The sequence below is a fragment of the Lottia gigantea genome, assembly GCF_000327385.1.
Source record: "Lottia gigantea unplaced genomic scaffold LOTGIsca_2, whole genome shotgun sequence".
Taxonomy (NCBI): Eukaryota; Metazoa; Mollusca; class Gastropoda; family Lottiidae; genus Lottia; species Lottia gigantea.
The window spans coordinates 3,204,749-3,218,856 of NW_008708400.1; the positions used below are offsets into that span (position 1 = coordinate 3,204,749).

Below are 14,108 nucleotides of genomic sequence, written 5' to 3' on the forward strand. Positions count from 1 at the left end.
TCGTCACGAATTCTGTTATTTCGATTTCAAATGGAAGTTATCGACAACTGCGTGTGTTTGTCCCAAACTTAATTAAATGTTGTATTTTAAATTTCACTGCTGTTTAAATGTTGTAGTTATGATTATCGTTACCTTTTGATTCCATTGTCAAATTCATCAAAGATTTCTCAGAATAATATTATTCTCTTATAGTAAACATTGTCATTAGCTATTATGTAATTTTTGTTTTTCAATTTTGTTAGATTTTGTGTTTTTGTACTAATTAATTTAATGTCTTTCTATAGTCATAGGGATTAAACCTTTTTTTAATAATGTACATTTTAAATTGAGATATAACAAAGGCATTTTTTAGGAAATTTCAAAACAAACTTTGATCAATATGAAATATATTTGTACATAGACTTTATTTATACATGAAATATATTTATACGTGGACATATTTTATATGGACTTTATCTATACATGAAATATATTTATACATGAAATATATTTATACATGAAATATACTTATAACGTGGACTATATTTTATATGGACTATATTTATACATGAAATATATTTATACATGAACCTTATTTACTTGAAATATATTTACATGGACCATAATTATACATAGTATATATTTATACATGGAATATATTTATACATGAAATATATTTCATGAACTTTAATTATATATGTAATATATTTATATATGAAATAAGTTTATTTATACATATCGAAATACTACTATTGCTGAATTATATATGTATTGAGATGTAAAGATAAGTTATATTTTTTATTTTAGGTACTTATTTGTTATCGTGAGTTACTTAATTGGCGTTTTCATATTTGCAACAATTGTGGGTAAGTTTATTAGTACTATTCTGTCATTATGCTTCGCGCGTCTTAAAAATATGGGAAATGCTTGGAATAACACATTTTTAAGAACATTTCCTTTAGAAATGAGGTTTTCGAAAATTAATGACTTCCAAGGTATAAAAGGATATAATTACGTGATGAAGTAGAAATGAAATCATTTCAACACTATTTAATCGATTTTTACAGGCCAAGTTGGAAATGTGATAAATAATAAAAATGCAAGTCGTCAAGAATTTGAACGGTTACTGGTAAGTGAAATTTACAATATCAGCTTACTTTTATCCCATTTAATCTTGTGACCTAAATCACTTGATCCGTGCTAGAGACCATTTAAATTTGATTATTATTTCTTTTTACGTTCTATACACATTCCAAAATTTGTATCGCCCTAGCTTGAAATAAAAGCGACGGAAGTGGAAAAAATAAGATGAAATACATCTTTACTTACTTAATACTTACATTTCTTATAAGCATTTACGTGACTGCTTTGTAAAAATAAAAATAAAGGAACATCCATTTTTTCTAAGAATAACAATTCAGACTCTCTTACATCTTTCTACTTGTTGGTATTCTGACAAACATTTTGGAAATGATATTTCCAGATAATCTGTATCCAATGAGTACCTATATTCGTTCTACCCAAGAACAGACTGGATTACATCATGTTCTGCTGGGTCTCTTCATAATGGTTCGTTTGCTGGAGTTTTCTCACTTTATTTATAAGCTAAAAATAACACAACAGATTCTCTTAATTGAATCTGGATTTTGTACTATATAAACTAAATCCAATAAATGTATGGCTTGCTGGTGAAAACAAATTTTCATGAGTTCGGCCGAAATAGTTCTGGTAAAGAAATATGAATAAGAAGTCGGTCATCTTTGAATTGACCACTGATCTCTTGAACGCGTTGGTTATGTCTTAAAATCTAAAAAGACATTAACTTCACGCTAGTGTCAGATGAAGACATCACCTTATCAGTTATGTATGGACATTATTAATAACTTGACTGGCCTTTCCGGTATATTGGAATACATCATTACGCCTTATGATTCCATCAAAATGGAAACTGGTCGGAGATCGTTCACCTTTTTGTCCGCTAACTAGTCTATGAATGTTATTTGATATTATTTTATAGTAAAACATGTACATTCAAATACAAATTATTCACTCAAGATAGAAAACCAACGTCATTATTTAAGATAACAGTAATTTTATTACTACTTCTATTTGTATTCTCTACCTCCAAAGCGTCCAAAACGTATTATGATATGCACTATTTTTGTTAAACCTGCATTGTTTTGTGTCCCATCCACTCCATCTGGATAAGATTGTACACTTGATTGACTTATTTCTTGCAAATAATGCATTTTTTCTCCAAAGGAAGCATATTATCTTTAGAGGCTCTATGTTCGCTTATCAGTATGATGTGCTGTGGTGATCTTCAAGGATATGAAAACATCCATTTGCAACTTTCCATCTCTGATACATCATAAGATTAAACGTTCATTTCATTTTTTCATTAGGCAATATTGGGGTTCCACAAAGGGGCAGCAATTAAGATCAACTTTGTCTCTCTCAATCTGCTAATATATGTCTACGTTAGTCAGTCATCAGGTTTCAACGATAATCAGATATCCGATGAATTGCTTTTATATCAAGAAATTTTATCTAAGAGTGAAAATGATATTCGATTCCCAGGACAAATAACAGGAAATATGGCCATCATTACAGGGTATTTTCTATGATGACATAAATTATGGTCTGATAACAGACAATGTCAAGTACAGGAAGTAATGTCAAGCCTTTAACAATGACTTTAAAGGACGAAACTCTAAAAAAATATTGATAGATAAACTTCGAGAATAAATTGCAAAAAACTGGCTGTTCCCCAGTGGTCCTTTTTGTACCACAACCTTTGATTCTAGAAAATAACTCTGGTCGTATGATTTCAGATTTGTCTTACAAACTCGAGAATTTTTTGGTCAATGCTCTGTCTGCTGTGTCTTCTGAGAGTTTCGATACTTTTACAATCTTATTTCCTTTTAAATTGAATTAGAAAACAAAATGTAAGTCAGATTTTCTATCAGTAAGGTTCTTATTGAGAAAGGTGTCAATACTTCACGCCTCGGTCGATCCTCAAAATCTTCTTTCCAATAATTGCATCAGACAAAATATTAAACTTAAAAACTAGAATAAACATCGTAAACAATTTAGCTACATGTTTCAACAATGACAACGCTACAGATTTAATCTTCAGTAGAAACCTGGATAAATATACACGGTTAGATTGATTCCCTTTTATGTTCAGACGCCATATTGAATTGTCTTCAATGGGTTTCAATGACTTGAAACGGTCTCCAACGACGTCCATTAGACACTCCAGCACCCGTTTATTAAATTGATATTGAAAGAAATGGATGCCATATTGACAGGTGCCAAATAAGACAAGAGAAGAAAGTTGATTTAATTAGATTTTTCAAGAATTGATGAGTGTTTCTTGTCTGGATCAAAGGGCCGACAACTTTGCTCCGACGGTTTGACCTCATACAAGTAACTGTCAAGGCTATTGGTCGATCGCAAGAACATAATATGTTGATTAGATTGGTGTTTACTACATTCAACGAATCGAAGCTTAAACTAAAACTCTCTATCATAATGTTACGACTGTAAGCACTTTACTCACTTATTAAAGCAATAATTTATGATTTTATAATTTTACCATTCACACAACAGCAACACTCATCAAATCCACTTTTCATTTACTTTTAGTTTTCAATTTTGTAAAGGGTTATGACTTAGGTATTGGTTTTCAGAATTGCGATGGAAAGGATAAGAACATAAACATGCTTATTCGTGTATTTTCTTTTGAGAAACATCATTCAGCCTTTGATACTGGTTTTCCAAATTTCAATGGAAACGTGAAGATTGTAAATTTGATGGAAATTTATGTTTTTCCATTTCGCCTTGTTTCTTTAGACGAGTTTTGATTAAAGTTAACTCTCAATTAAGCCCTTTCCCTTTCCCATTCGCATATAAGTCATCAAAGCATTTCATATAACTGGGACGAAAATGTCTATGTTGTTCTATTTATAAAATCGTTTATTCCATTTTGTCCCTGTTACTCTGATATAGTTTAGTATTCAGTCCTACTCATTCAATAACCATTAAACACTACTCAATCTCTTACAGTATGAATATTATTGAATATATTAGATTAATAAGTTGATCGTCAGACAATCATTTAATAAAGTTAATTTATAGCCAGTTAATTGACATTAATATTACAACACAGAACTTGTAGTTCCAGGACCCTGGGGTGATTGATATTTACTCAGCGAAGAGAATTTCAGCTACCATGAACACAGAAATGAATTGTAGCGTACCTGTCGCCTAATGTAATCGACCTCTCAAAGTTTCCATCATTGCACACTCTATCAGGAGCAGAAAAGTAGGGAGTCAAATACCGTTTTATTTTATTTGTTCCATTGTATACTATACTTATGAATTCCCATTTGCTAGATATCGTTACAGAGAGATATCGTTCGCTGTATACTCAAATAGCTACATATTTTCAGCAGTACCAAGGAAAGATTTATTTAAATACGAGTTGAGATACCTGCTTATCTTAGTCAAATGTTTCCTTTTTTTTATTCAAAGCATATAAAATGAAACGTATCTCGTGTCATACAAGGCATGAGTATGAATTACATTTGTATCATATTAATATTGACGTTGTACAGAATAAAAACTGAGAATTAGAGATTCCACTTTAACAAGTAATATCTTGAATCATGTAAGAACATCCCTCGAGGTAAAAGTGATACTAATAACTCAATATTAATATTGTATAGTTTATCACGGTTAAGGACCTTATGCTTCGAAATATATGTTGCGCTGTGTGGGAGAGAAATATAGCAGAATAATATTACGTGGCTGGCGAAAGTGAAGCTCTGGAGTTCCAAAGGTTCAATATTTATGTATGTCCTTACTTACACCCTAAAGGGTTGTCTTTTTTATCTACGATTTTGAATTTTACGATTTGTGTTCGAGTATAAATATCTTTCTCATTATGCCCGAGGTAATGTTGACGACAATATAACTATATTTCATAACTCAATAACTCAAATTGAACATAGAGTAATTAGATAAAGGAGCCCTCACACCATAGCGATCACCAATTGCGTATGGTTGCCCACACCATAGCGATTACCAATTGCGTATGGTTGTAAATAAGAATAGCGGACATAAGCTTCGAATGCCACTCTCATTCAACTGAGTTAAGAGTAGCATTCGGTACTCTCAACCACTTTCATTATTCGCAACCATAAGCAACTGGTAATCGGTAATCGTTGTGGTGTGAGGACACCTAAACAAGTATATTTCCAATATCGAACTGTCAAAACCAACTGACCAGTTACACAAGACAGCTTTGTCCTTCAACTAACCTACTACAGTTTATAAAGTAAATTGGAGGTTTTCGTCAATGTGAAAGGCGGCATCGTGCAAAGAACAATTTTATAAATGAATATCCATCAACTATACAAAATAACGAAGATTAATATCTTAAGTCAAAAGCCTAAATGAAATCATTGTATCCAACTAGCTAGAAGATTGAAATGGCAGTTTTGTAAGGTTAAAGCCACTGACCCCTTTCACATACTGTTTTTTGCTAAATAACTAGTTATACCTGACAATTTTACCCTGACATTGGTTCTACCACGCTCCTTGAAATTTATTCCACTGACTGCATCTTTGAGCGAATGAAACTTAAAAGCCTGGAATAGAGTTACAGTTACCGATGCGAAGGGCTATCGATACATAAGAAATAGTAAAAGCACCGTGTCCGTACCTCGTTTTATAGATTTTTTTTTCTGTATCGGTTATTAAACATGATACACTGTAACTCGCCTTTTTGCGGATTGAGGCGTAATACTCCATTCATTCAATTCCATGACATTTATTATGGATTACAACAATATGCAATATTCCACTAATATACGTGATCGTTTGAATGTAAATGATACCCAATGGATTCATGAGCTTTAGAAAATAATATTATTTGTTTTTGTTATAACAAACAAGGGAATCATAATTTGTCTTTCCAGCCTTATGACATTGTCTTTATAGACGTAATATTTTATTAAAAAAATAACCAACATAGATAGAAATATATAATATGGTCAATGCATTACCCATTGAATTGAATTGTCTCACATTGTGCTGCCAGACTTTAAGACTACGGGGTTGTTGGTTTGGTATTGATTTTGGTATCAAAACAATAAAAACTTCAGAAATACATTCAAATTCATCTGAATTATGGTGAACGACATTTTTGGATAAACTGAACACATAGCCTACATGTTAAATAAAGAGTCTGAATACTGGCATAAAAGTTTGCGTAGTGTCAGCTTCCGGTTTTGAAATTGATTGACAAACCAATTGAAATATATAGTTATGGCATCTTTATCATGTTATTTTTTGCATTTTTTCTTGTACATTTTTTCTCTAATCAAATTTCCATTTACAGGATGGTGCCAAATTATACATGTCCACACACAATGTTCCTCATGATTTACAAAAACGTGTACAAAGATGGTATGACTATGTTTGGTCGAGGTTAGTAACACTTTCTAACTATACTGAAGGAAGCACAGGGTGTATGGATATACCCATTCTAAATCATTTTGAGGAGGGGAGGGTGTGCAAACATTTTATTTAAAAAGCTCATTATCTATGCCTTTGGTTTCGTTTCTGCTTTGCAGTTTTTGACAAAAATCGCTTGGATTTTACAAGTACATAAAATGTAGTTCAAAGAAACAGAAGGGTGGTAAATGTGGTCAAATAAACGAAATGAAACTCTATAAATGTCGGTCAAATATTTCGGTGATAGTTCTAATGTTCTGCAAATGACCAAAGTAGAAAGTTTACAAAAGTTGTAAAAGAAAATATATAGTACTGCGAACTTTGACCAATATTTAAGCACTATGTACATTTCAGACAAAAACAAAACTGACTCACGAAACCCCAATAGACAGTCAAACGGTGATTGACTTCACATTCATCAAAATTTAGAATCAAACAAACACCAACGAAATTGATTTTGGACGCTTTGTACCGTTTTGGTATTCAAATATCTCCGTTTCAGACAGACTACTTAAAAGACAAATGACTTTCTAAGGAATCCTATTTCCTATAGGTATAATAAATGGATAATAAAGTCCGCCTCACTCAAAAGTTAAGAAAGAAATAAATAGTTTTATTTTGTCTTAGCTGAGAACTATTTAAAGCTTTTCCGTGATAAAAGAGACGATGACTAAATACTGGCGATTTAGATTTCTTTCGCTTCAGAAAAACACTTGATTTGTCTTGATCCTCAAAATAAGGCAACTTTTATTATAGTATTATATATGTGAGACTGATTCCAATATAGATTTCATAGCGTAGTTATTATATATGTCAGTATTTGCAAATTGTACTGAACAACATTTGTCTGAAAGTTGCCATATCGATTTTATTCAAATTTGAAATAAAACTCATGTCAGAAGTGTTAATGTTAAAATTGATTTGTGTCTTCTGATTTAGTTTTAAAAATTTCCGAACCGTTTTTGTTATTTTGAAAGTGTGAAAGCTTATTCTTTAAAATAATTGATGAGCAATTAATAAAGTAAAACTACTACCAAAATATTATGCTTACTGAGAAGTGTAAGAAAAGTGAAATATTATTACTTTCCATCTTGATAATCCAGGGTAGCGCTATCAGACTATGTTGTCGGCTTTTGACATATGGATTGTAATAGTCCGAAACATCTGATGGATATTTAGACCGTTATCGGCTACACCAGCAATAATGTTCAAAATAGCCACCAGGGGCTGGAAAAGAACCATATGTTACGATAGATATGATACGATACGATACTTGCCTATCCTTATGATAACATGGAAACCAACTGGTATAATATTTTATTTTTCAGGGGTAGATTAAACGGTGCCGACATTAATTCGCTTGGGTTGTTACCTGATAAATTAAAAACAGAGTTAGCTATCCATGTTAACTTAGAAACACTTAAAAAGGTGAGTACCCTACAGTTCGCTTGAACTTTTGTAAATAGACCTGTAGCCCTGTTATATTATATTAAGTTCATTCAAAACTAGCTGTCCTGGTGAGGATTTTATATCTAAAACTCTAGTCAATCAAACATGTAAATTTCTTACACTGTAAAAGGTGTCTATTTGATGGTAATTTGAAGTATTTCTCGATAAGTAAATTGGTGCATTATTAAAATTACAATGCCACCCTTTATATGAATACCCCTGGCGAACTCATCCTAAAACACCATTAAATCTCTGTGAAATTACCATCTTATTTTGTCTGGTTCGTCTTAAAATAGACACAAACAATTCAATCTAACTTACAACAGTTGGTCTTGGATTTCCCAATCTTCACAATAAGTTCTGTGAATGAACTGTGTCTAATACCTTGACATCATTAGACATTTTCATGTGCCCTCGACCTAAAGTCTGTTAACAATAAGCCAAAAGGTTCAATACTTTTTGTCAATGGTTCTGATTGGCTCTAATCGCTAGAGTACAATTCAAGCAAATGGCTGCATTTACATACTTCAATGAAACAAGCCTAATGATATGGGTATTGGAGGCAGGTCGTATTAGTTTGACATTGTGAAGATGGGATTTCTCAGCACATTTTCCAGCACATGATATCAGAACGTGTATGAGCCAATTATTATGTCGACTATAACTTTTGATGTAGCATGACCATTTTCTGGTCTGATATTTTTACTTATTCATTCTTTACAAGATCAAAGACCAACCATTATTCTGGGAAGGATAAGTTAAGTCGTTGCCAACTCTCTATGGTATCGAAACTGAACAGAACAAATATTCTTTTACTGCAATCAAAATGTTAGTTTTTTCAATCCCCGGTCAGAAAAAAAGTTTTCTTATGATGAATAACATAAAATTCCATGCATGATTTTACTCAGTGGATATTTGTAATGAAGAATTTGTATTATTGAAATTACTAGATTATTGTTCTTAAAGAACAGTTTGTTAAAACAGCTGGAAAGTTAAAACTAACAGCAGAAAAAAATCGTATTCGTCTAATGGGCTTTGGTTCAAGGTTCATGAAGATCTCTGCTGCATTAAGATCTCATTATTGCTTTTTAAGCTCGTAATGGATGGCATTTTTTAAAACAATTTAATGACAATTTTCCTCTAGGTTACCATTTTCCAAGAATGTCAACCGGAATTTCTGCATGACCTAGTACTTAAGATGAAAGCTTATATTTTTACCCCCGGCGATCTCATTTGTCGACGTGGAGAAGTGGCCCGGGAAATGTTTATTGTGGCTGATGGACTTGTGGAAATTATAAGGTAGGATAACTTTAATACCAATTTAGGATTTTAACCTTGAGGCATCTTGTGCTATGATAGAACGTTTTTTTAATATCTATCAAAAATTAACTTTAAGAAAAAAATTATTTCTTTTGTACGGTTAAATATCTTTATGTGTATGTATCGGGCAAATCTGTTTGCACCATTCCTATTTTCGTCCAACATCTGCAAATGGTTCCTATAATTCCAGTTTTTTTTTCTTCTTCTCTGATTCAATGTTTTCCCTGATTCTGAAATGACTGGCTTTTTGCTGTATGTATCAGCACCTTTTTAACAAATAGTTAGATAGTTTGTAGAATTTTAATATAGCTTGTTCGTTTTCAGTGAATCTGGAACGGTATTGAAGCAAATGGGAGCAGGTGACTTCTTTGGTGAGATTGGAATTTTGAATTTGGATGGTGGAATCAACAGGTATGTTGCTTCATCCATATTTTCTATGGGCAATGATCGGTTTTCCGTTATGTTTTAAAGCCCTATTACTGCCATTGACGTGGTATTTATAATCAAAAAGAGCTGTCAATCATATGTCCTTATCGGTCTGATATCGCCACACAGCTGAATGCTAGGAGCAGATAGTTGTATGGTGTTTTGCAACACTGTGTCATATCGAATTCTTACCCAAAATGTGGCTATGGCTGTTTTGTAGGCCCATGATTAAGGTCTGTCAGGAATGCTAATTGCACAGAGAAAATATTTTTATTTCTGTCTAATAACTCATTCTTGGTCGATTTGTAACCGTTTCTTTCCCATCTCATTGGTTTGATAATAGAGATTTTATGTTATTGCTGATTTGCCATATTCAAACCAGATATTTTTAAACGTTTATTATGTTCTATAGTAATTATATGGCCTTATTGTCATTGCCTGTTATTATAATAACACTGTCCTCAACAACGATTCTGTGATTTAGTAGCATGATAAAAGGTGATTTCTACCTCTTATGGTTGATACTAGTTATAGTTATTCTATTGGGAATTCAAAATGGTCTCCAATCAAACTTGATAATTAGTATAGTAAAAGACTATAATGTGTTAATAGGTTTGATATTAGTATTATAATTTAAACCCACAGATGAAACAATGACACATCAATGGCATCGTTGAAATGGAGTTTTACGTAATTTGTTCTATTCCTCATTAACATTGGTCACAGAGGATCGATTTTGAAAGAGTTAAAAAACGTTAGCAGATCGTGACTTGACTTTAGAATCAAAAAGATATACTGCTTAGTTAATTTCTAAAAATATCGTTTCCTATTGTTAATGGGGGTTCGTTAAAATTAACTAAGATTAATAAGATATATTAAGCTATGTGTACCAATCATTTTGGTTTTATGGTCCATTGCATGTATAAGATTTCATTATACCAAATTGAAATCTGAAAGTTTTACCAAAGTTGTCTTCTTCAGACTGATGAATTATGAGAAATCTATTGCTGGTAGATCCTTCACCCCAACTCTACTACATTGATTAGACTGTTTTCACTCATATATTCCGATATATTTGTCCAGATATCGGCGAGAATCAATCTTCTTCATGAAAGCACTATATCAAATCTGAGCACCTCAAAATGCTAAAAGAATAGAAGTCAACAGCAAAATGGTCCAGAAGGGTCCTTCATTCACTTCTTGTGGACCCAAGGGCTTAAAACTGATATAGTTGAAGACCTAGGGTCGGGGACAATAAGGTTTACCAAGAAAGTCATCAGTGTATTGTTCCGACCTAATGGAAGGCACTATTTTTTGAGACAAAATATCCATTTGTCAAACTCCTGTTTAAAAGAAGAGTCGTGAAATCAGATTGTAAACTTCTCTCAATACCTATCAATAATGTTAGATGTTGATGTCAAGCCAGTAAAGAGTTCGCGATAACGCCTATATATTTATGTCAAACACAGTATTCAGATTGGCATTATCCCATTTTCTTAAGATTTATATCCAAATTATCGGACAAACTGTTAATTAAGAGAACCTTTTCCCTCAACCTGGCTTAATTACTCTTCATCCGTATAAATATCATATATCAACAGCCGAGATTGTTGACACTTTTTGCGCCTGACTAATGAAAAGCTTATTGAATGTTGAGAAAAATCATTAATCACCGCCTGCATTCTTATTTCCTTAGTAATTTACCGCCATTTCTTGCTCTATTTTGTGTCAAGACTAACACTTATCGGAAGTGATCCAAACCAAGACACACATTGTCTGACGTCATAGAGACATATGCCAATAACAGTCGACTAAGGAAAACACTGAAAACACGAGGAATGTTGTTATTTCGTTGTATCTTGACCATCTTTCTGTTTTCCTAGACCATGACTCAGTGAGAGTAAAATATCTAGAGCAGAATATTTGATTCATTTGTCATCTTTTTTTTTACAATTTTAAAACGACAAAGATCGATTATCCACTTTTGACTTGACAGTGATAAAAAAACTTGGTGCGCCATTTCTAACCATTGAAACACGGTCTTTATTAGTTTTAAGATGGGGAATATTAGAATATCTATCTAAAGTAACAGAAAATCCATCTGACTTTTAACGCAGATCTACTTGTTTCTTTCCGGTAGGATAAATGAAATTCCATTACTGATGGAGTAACTGATGGAAAAACACGAAACAAAACAACAAGATAAGCATTTTAATCAGATTGCAGAAATTGCTTCACCATTGAGTCTATTGCTAATTAATGGTTAGATGGATTACTAAAATCTCAATGCCTAGTCAAAAAGCATAGTCGGAAACTATCAGATATCTTTTATACGATTGAATAGCTAAACGGTTTTCCTTTTAATTTCTTCGAAAGGATCTCTAGCAGGGTTTTTCAACCTTTTTCTTTTCATTACCCCTTTCAGGATCGATCGTAATAGTTCCTTCCCATTATAAATCCTTACAAGTTCTTGATTTTCTTGTTCAGTCAGAGAATATAACCTGACTGAATAGGAAGTAATTTACCCCTTGAAAACCCCTGCTCTAGACTGAAAGAGGGTTACAATCTAGCCAAAAACACTTAATTCATCGAATTTTGAAAAACACACAAGACAATTTGGGAAGACTCTTAGTTACATTTTGTAGGACATTTAGGTTATATATACCCAGCATGGGATTTGTGAGTCATATTATGGTATGATTGGACTGCAAAGTCACAAATCGTTTCAATTATATATATATACATATAGTGTTGAAAACCCAAAATTGTGCCTGGTGTTTATTGAGGCAATAAAGTTCGATCTACTGAACTCCTTGACCAGTGTGCTACCATGCTTGCCATGTTCCAACCCCGGTCTGCAGTATGACGAAGTGGAACCCGTTGTACAATGTAAGACTCTGTCAATAATCTTGCCATGCTAATTTGATTCCTGTCTTGTATTTCAGGCGGTCTGCTGATGTTCGTTCTCTGGGGTATTCAGAACTATTTGTTTTGTCACGAGAAGACGTTCTTGGTGCCTTAAAAGACCACCCAGATGCCGAGGTATTGTTATCTTGAATTCATTTCCAATAGTTGAACCACCACACTTTTATCATCACATTGAATATCGTAATGATTTCATGTTACATATATACTACTTACGGTATACGCAATGTTTTAACAATTTGCATTGCAAAATGTACCAGAGTATATCATTAAGTTATGTTCCCTAAACCAATGTTAAGAATCAATGTTTTGTTTGACATAAGTCACCCATAAACGATTTTGAATTAAGGGTAAATGCTCCGATGCGTGTCACAATTGTGAACGAGAACCGCAATTAGTTTTAAGTACTTTCTTTCAAAGTTCTGTCACGACATATTCATGATAAAATACATGTTTGTCTTATTCCTTTATTACATTGACATTCTGATTAAGAATATGTCACAAGTCCTTCAATTAAATATACATGTATGGCAGTGAATAAGAATTATGTTTCTATCAAGTATCCAGCTGTCCTGAAGATGGATTCATTAACTATAACACATGTTATAGCATATGAAATCTTGTAAAATAAATGTAAAGGTTTATAGCACTCTAAGATGGAAATTACCCCATTCAAGAAAAAGCCTTAAATAACCTCTCTCTTCGCTGAGATACAATTTCATTTATTTTTCTTCTTTCAGTCAATTATAAGAGATTATGGTCAAAGACGGTTGCGGGAAATCGAAGCCCATAGAAAACAAGTTAAACCACTTCAACACAAAGCTGCTGTTAGAAACAATCTACTGTCAACATTAAGAAACATGTCACCAAAACTAAAACGTCCTGGTCCAAATTCACCGCATGAGGGAAGGGGCAATAACACTTTCACTTATCCCACGGGCGAGGAGGAAAGATTTATAATTGATCCAAATTTTGCGAATACTGAAGGGGGTGTGTTCCAAAGAGTGTGTGTGAATATCAGGAGATTATTTCATCGAAAAGTTCGGCGTCAAAAATCGGATGATTCGGAAGGTCGGATCGTGTGGTCGGAGGAGGGTAAACCCAGGACTGTGCGATTCAACTCAGGAGAACAAGTTACAAACAAAGATACGGGTAACACCATTTCTAACACAATGCACCAAAAACTTTCTGGTCGACCTCCCTCTGGGTATGAAGCAGTGAGTACGGAAGATACAGATGTAGATACAGCTTCATGTGTTCTCGACATTGACACTTCTACTTCTAAACATTTACCTAAAAACGAAACCAAGAAAGTTATCAAACCCGGTGATTTTATGTACATTCGTAAAGAAATTTTAGCCAAGAGACAGAGTATGGGATTTAGGAGTTATTCTTTAGAAAGTGCGCCATTAGAAACCGTTGAAAGTTGTGATGATTACTCTTCAGACTTATCATCGGCTCGGGATTCACGTCAGTCTTCTAAA

General features: G+C 33.0%; 1 protein-coding gene across 1 annotated transcript; it reads left to right on the plus strand.

Moving 5' to 3' along the window:
* Positions 1 to 787: 787 nt before the first annotated feature.
* LOTGIDRAFT_103853 (hypothetical protein) lies at positions 788 to 12,756 on the plus strand (the record flags this gene model as incomplete). Its single annotated transcript, XM_009053314.1, has 7 exons — positions 788 to 845; positions 1,047 to 1,108; positions 6,389 to 6,477; positions 7,839 to 7,932; positions 9,098 to 9,252; positions 9,598 to 9,684; positions 12,645 to 12,756. Coding segments are annotated over 7 exons (657 nt in total), but the record flags the coding sequence as incomplete, so codon positions are not given.
* Between the last annotated feature and the right edge of the window lie 1,352 nt (positions 12,757 to 14,108).